The sequence below is a fragment of the Aegilops tauschii genome, chromosome 4 (assembly GCF_002575655.3).
Source record: "Aegilops tauschii subsp. strangulata cultivar AL8/78 chromosome 4, Aet v6.0, whole genome shotgun sequence".
NCBI classification, from domain to species: Eukaryota; Viridiplantae; Streptophyta; class Magnoliopsida; order Poales; family Poaceae; genus Aegilops; species Aegilops tauschii.
The window spans coordinates 96,927,738-96,934,493 of NC_053038.3; the positions used below are offsets into that span (position 1 = coordinate 96,927,738).

Below are 6,756 nucleotides of genomic sequence, written 5' to 3' on the forward strand. Positions count from 1 at the left end.
AGCCTCTAGGATTTGTTGCCAAGAACCACGAGTTGGGTGTGTACAGGCTACACAAGGCCCTGTATGGTCTCCGGCAAGCCCCAAGGGCGTGAATGCCAAGCTTGATGCAAGCCTCGCATCCCTTGGGCTCTCACACAACTCTTCTGAGCATGGTGTGTACTCGCGTGGCACCGGGAACACGATGCTCATCGTCGGCATCTACGTCGACGATCTGGTCATCGCTGAGGCACAGCCCGAAGAGGTTCAACGCTTCAAGGGAGAGATGCATCGTCTCTTCAGCATGACCGACCTTGGGATGCTCCAGTACTACCTCGGATCGGAGGTGAACCAGGAGGGTGGTCGCATCACGATCACGCAGATGGCCTACGCCACTAAGATGCTCGAGTGAGCAGGCATGAAGGACTGCCATGTCGTGCATGCTCGAATGGAGGCACAGCTGAAGCTAAGCAAGGATAGCTCCGAGAAGGCAGTAGATGCTATGCTCTACTGCAACATCATCAAGAGTCTCAGGTACCTCGTACACACCCGACCAGACATCACATTCGTTGTCGGGTACCTGAGTAGGTTCATGGAAGCCCCGGCAAGCGATCACCTTGCTGTCGTCAAGCACCTGCTCCGATGCATCACGAGTACGCTCACGCATGGATGCGTGTATCGCCGTGGCAATAGCAAGAGCTTGGTCGGGTACAGCGAGTCCGACCACGCTGGTGACATGGACTCCCAGGAGAGCACCTCGGGCATACTGTTCCTTCTCGGGAATAGTCCCGTCAGCTGGCAATCGGTGAGGCAGAAGATTGTCACCGCATCTTCGTGCAAGGCGGAGTACATCTCGGCAGCTAAAATGGCCTGTCAAGGCATTTGGCTTGCTCGCCTTCTCGACGAGATGCTAAATCAGGACACCGCCCCGGCGCTCCTCTTCGTCGACAACAAGTCGGCGATTTCCCTCAGCAAGAAACCCAGTGCTTCACGACCACAGCAAGCACACCGATCTCCTCTATCACTTCATACATGACTGCGTCGAGAAAGACATGGTGATCGTTGAGTTCATCCGGACTGGTGAGCAGAAGGGGGACATTCTGGCGAAGGCACTTGGTCGCGTCTGGTTCCAGGAACTGTGCGACAGAATCGGGATCGTCAACGTCAAGCTTCTCCGACAGGGTTGAAGGGGGAGATTGTGGGCTCCACCCATGTCTCCGTTGCATGCATACAGCAACATCAGTAGAAGATTACTTAGCTACAAAGGCAGTAGCAATAAGTTGGCAAGACCATTTTGATTTTCTATTATTGTAGGTTAGCAGTGATGTTGCTTGGTACTTGATGTCAGTACATGCGTACCTAGGTCAGTTTAGTGTCCTATATAAGGACTGGTACTTCCCCTGTTGTAACTCATTCCATTCCAAGCCAAGAGCTAATACAAGTACTAGTACTAGATACTCTCCTTCATGTGTGTGTGCTACACTAGTGAGTGTGTGCTTCTCTAGTGTTCTTGAGTACAACAAGCAAAGAGAGAGTAGAAATAGAGAGATTAGTAGTTAGTGGCTCGGGCTAACAGGGCTTGCCGATGAAGATCGAAGGGAAGAAGGCTTTCCCTAGTCGCATTGCGAGAGGGTAAAGGAAAAGTTTTAACCCTAAATTCTGTGAGGCACATCTAATATGGATGTCTTTGTGTTTTGATTTTATATTTATATTTATAGGCCGATCTGGTCGGTGGTAATGCTTGAAATTGCTTCATTGTTTTTCTATAATTAATAATATGGTTGTGCCAATGAGCAGATGCAGAGCCGGGGATCTATCCTTATATAAAATAGAGAAATAACACATGCAAAAACCTGACATACATACGGGTCGGATGGAGCAGGCAAGCAGCCAATCGGTGTTTACAATCGGCCGTTTGTGCTCATCGGTACATCATATCACAGACCGGTCGTTTCATACAACGGTGAGTGATAACCTTCAAACCGAGACCAGGGATACATATCACTGATGTGCTTTTCCCATCGGTCTGTGATAGCTCTCATCAGTATCGCTTGGCCAGTGGCCGGTCAGTGATGAGGGTCACTGTTGTTCAGATCTGTAATTGTTGGGGAGCGCAGTAATTTCAAAAAAATTCCTACGCACACGCAAGATCCATCTAGGTGATGCATAGCAACGAGAGGGGAGAGTGTTATCCACGTACCCTCATAGACCGAAAGAGGAAGCGTTATGACAACGCAGTTGATGTAGTCGTACGTCTTCATGATCCAACCGATCCTAGCACAAAGTACGACACCTCCGCGATCTGCACACGTTCAGCTCGGTGACGTCCCACGAACTCTAGATCCAGCCGAGGTCGAGGGAGAGTTTCGCCAGCACGACGGCGTGATGACGGTGATGATGAAGTTACTGACGCAGGGCTTCGCCTAAGCACTACAACGATATGGCCGAGGTGGAAATCTGTGGAGGGGGGCACCGCACACGGCTAAGGCAACTGTCAACTTGTGTGTTCTAGGGGTGCCCCCTCCCCGAATATAAAGGAGCAAGGGGAGGGGGCCGGCGGCCTCATAGGGTGCGCCCCAAGGGGGCAATCCTACTCCTACTAGGAGTAGGTTCCCCCTTTCCTAGTCCAACTAGGAGGGGAAGGAAAGAGGAGGAGGTGAGTAGGAAATAGGGGGCCGGCCCCCCAAGCCCTAAACCAATTCGGTTTGGGCCTAGGGGGCGCGCCCCACATCTCCCTTGTTGCCATCTATTTCCACCAAGGCCCATGAAGGCCCATTGACCCCCCGGGGTGTTCCGGTAACTCCCCGGTACTCCGGTATTTATCCGGTGACCCCCGGAACCTTTCCGGTGTCCGAATATAACCTTCCAATATATCAATATTTATGTCTCGACCATTTCGAGACTCCTTGTCATGTCCATGATCTTATCTGGGACTCCGAACAACCTTCGGTACATCAAAACACATAAACTCATAATACCGATCGTCATTGAACGTTAAGCGTGCGGCCCTACGGGTTCGAGAACTATGTAGACATGACCGAGACACATCTCCGGTCAATAACCAATAGCGGAGCCTGGATGCTCATATTGGCTCCTCATATTCTACGAAGATCTTTATCGGTCAAACCGCATAACAACATATGTTGTTCCCTTTGTCATCGGTATGTTACTTGCCCGAGATTCGATCGTCGGTATCATCATACCTAGTTCAATCTCGTTACCGGCAAGTCTCTTTACTCATTCCGTAATGCATCATCCCGCAACCAACTCATTAATCACATTGCTTGCAAGGCTTATAGTGATGTGCATTACCGAAAGGGCCCAGAGATACCTCTCTGATACACGGAGTGACAAATCATAATCTTGATCTATGCCAACCCAACAAACACCTTCGGAGACACAGTAGAGCATCTTTATAATCACCCAGTTACGTTGTGACGTTTGATAGCACACAAGGTGTTCCTCCGGTATTCGGGAGTTGCATAATCTCATAGTCAGAGGAACATGTATAAGTCATGAAGAAAGCAATAGCAATAAAACTTAACGATCATTATGCTAAGCTAACGGATGGATCTTGTCCATCACATCATTCTCCTAATGATGTGATCCCGTTCATCAAATGACAACACATGTCTATGGTCAGGAAACTTAACCATCTTTGATTAACGAGCTAGTCTAGTAGAGGCATACTAGGGACACTTTGTTCTGTCTATGTATTCACACATGTATCAAGTTTCCTGTTAATACAATTCTAGCATGAATAATAAACATTTATCGTGATATAAGTAAATAAATAATAACTTTATTATTGCCTCTAGGGCATATTTCCTTCAGTCTCCCACTTGCACTAGAGTCAATAATCTAGTTCACATCACCATGTGATTTAACACCAATAGTTCACATCACCATGTGATTAACACCCATAGTTCACATCGCCATGTGACCAATACTCAAAGGGTTTACTAGAGTCAATAATCTAGTTCACATTGCTATGTGGATAATACCCAAGAGCACTAAGGTGTGATCATGTTTTGCTTGTGAGAGAAATTTTTAGTCTACGGGTCTGCAGCATTTAGATCCGTATGTATTTTGCAAATTTCTATGTCTACAATACTCTGCATGGAGCTACTCTAGCTATTTGCTCCCACTTTCAATATGTATCTAGATCGAGACTTAGAGTCATCCAGATCGGTGTCAAAGCTTGCATTGATGTAACTTTTTACGACGAACTCTTTGTCAACTCCATAACCGAGAAACATTTCCTTATTCCACTAAGGATAATTTTGACCGCTGTCCTGTGATCCACTCCTGGATCACTATTGTACCCTCTTGCCAAACTCACGGCGAGGTACACAATAGGTCTGGTACATAGCATAGCATACTTTATAGAACCTATGACTGAGGCATAGGGAATGACTTTTCATTCTCTTTCTATTTTCTGCCGTGGTCGGGTTTTGAGTCTTACTCAACTTCACACCTTGCAACACAAGCAAGAACTCCTTCTTTGACTATTCCATTTTGAACTACTTCAAAATCTTGTCAAGGTATGTACTCATTGAAAAATCTTATCAAGCGTCTTGATCTATCTATATAGATCTTGATGCTCAATGTGTAAGCAGCTTCACTGAGTTCTTTCTTTGAAAAACTCCTTCCAAACACTCCTTTATGCTCTCCAGAAAATTTTACATCATTTCTGATCAACAATATGTCACTCACATATACTTATCAGAAAGGCTGTAGTGCTCCCACTCACTTTGTTGTAAATACAGGCTTCACCGCAAGTCTGTATAAAACTATATGCTTTGATCACACTATCAAAACGTATATTCCAACTCCGAGATGCTTGCACCAGTCCATAGATGGATCGCTGGAGCTTTGCACACTTTGTTAGCACCTTTAGGATCGACAAAACCTTCTGGTTGCATCACATACAACTCTTCTTTAAGAAATCCATTAAGGAATGCAGGTTTGACATCCATTTGCCAAATTTCATAAAATGCGGCAATTGCTAACATGATTCGGACAAACTTTTAAGCATCGATACAAGTGACAAAAATCACATCGTAGTCAACACCTTGAACTTGTCAAAAACATTTTGCGACAATTCGAGCTTTGTAGATAGTAACACTACTATCAGCGTCCGTCTTCCTCTTGAAGATCCATTTATTCTCTATTGCTTGCCCAATATATAAGCAGCTTCACCGAGGTCTTTCATTGAAAAATTCTTATTCAAGTATCATGCTATCCAGAAATTCTATATCATTTCCCATCAACAATATGTCATCCACATATATAATATCAGAAATGCTACAGAGCTCCCACTCACTTTCTTGTAAATACAGGCTTCTCCAAAAGTCTATATAAAACCATATGATTTGATCACACTACCAAAGCATATATTCCAAATCTGAGAGGCTTGCACCAGTCCAGAAATGGATCGCTGGAGCTTGCACACTTTGTTAGCACCTTTAGGATCGACAAAACCTTCTGGTTGCATCATATACAATTCTTCTTTAAGATATCCATTAAGGAACGCAGCTTTGACATCCATTTGCCAGATTTCATAATCATAAAATGCAGCAATAGCTAACATGATTCGGACAGACTTAAGCATCACTACGGGTGAGAAGGTCTCATCGTAGTCAACTCCTTGAACTTGTCAAAAACCTTTTGCAACAAGTCGAGCTTTGTAGACAGTAACATTACCGTCAGCGTTGGTCTTCTTCTTGAAGATCCATTTATTCTCTATGGCTTGCCGATCATCGGGCAAGTCAACCAAAGTCCATACTTTGTTCTCATACATGGATCCCATCTCAGATTTCATGGCCTCAAGCCATTTCGCGGAATCTGGGCTCATCATCGCTTCCTCATAGTTCGTAGGTTCGTCATGGTCGAGTAACATGACCTCCAAAACCGGATTACCATACCACTCTGGTGCGGATCTTATTCTGGTTGACCTACGAGGTTCGGTAGTAACTTGATCTGAAGTTTCATGATCATCATCATTAGCTTCCTCACTAATTGGTGTAGGAATCACTGGAACTGATTTCTGTGATGAACTACTTTCCAATTTGGGAGAAGGTACAATTACCTCATCAAGTTCTACTTTCCTCCCACTCACTTCTTTCGAGAGAAACTCCTTCTCTAGAAAGGATCCACTCTTAGCAACAAAGATCTTGCCTTCGGATCTGTGATAGAAGGTGTACCCAATAGTTTCTTGTGGGTATCCTATGAAGACGCATTTCTCCGATTTGGGTTCGAGCTTATCAGGTTGAAGCTTTTTCACATAAGCATCGCAGCCCCAAACTTTAAGAAACGACAGCTTAGGTTTATTGCTAAACCACAGTTCATACGGTGTCGTCTCAACGGATTTAGATGGTGCCCTATTTAACATGAATGCAACTGTCTCTAATGCATAATCCCAAAACGATAGTGGTAAATCGGTAAGAGACATCATAGATCGCACCATACCCACTAAAGTACGATTATGAAGTTCGGACACACCATTACGCTGTGGTGTTCCAAGTGGCGTGAGTTGTGAAACTATTCCACATTGTTTTAAATGAAGAACAAACTCATAACTCAAATATTCGTCTCCGCGATCAGATCGTAGAAACTTTATTTTCTTGTTACGATGATTTTCTACTTCACTCTGAAATTCTTTGAACTTTTCAAATGTTACAGACTTATGTTTCATCGAGTAGATATACCTATATCTGCTCAAATCATCTGTGAAGGTCACAAAATAACGATACCCGCAGCGAGCCTTAACACTCATCG

General features: G+C 44.8%; 1 protein-coding gene across 1 annotated transcript; it reads left to right on the forward strand.

The window, feature by feature from the left end:
* Positions 1–394: 394 nt before the first annotated feature.
* LOC120963277 (secreted RxLR effector protein 161-like) lies at positions 395–1,012 on the forward strand. Its single transcript, XM_040387884.1, has one exon. The coding sequence runs from the start codon at positions 395–397 to the stop codon at positions 1,010–1,012; it is 618 nt and encodes a 205-aa protein (XP_040243818.1).
* The last annotated feature ends 5,744 nt before the right edge of the window (positions 1,013–6,756 follow it).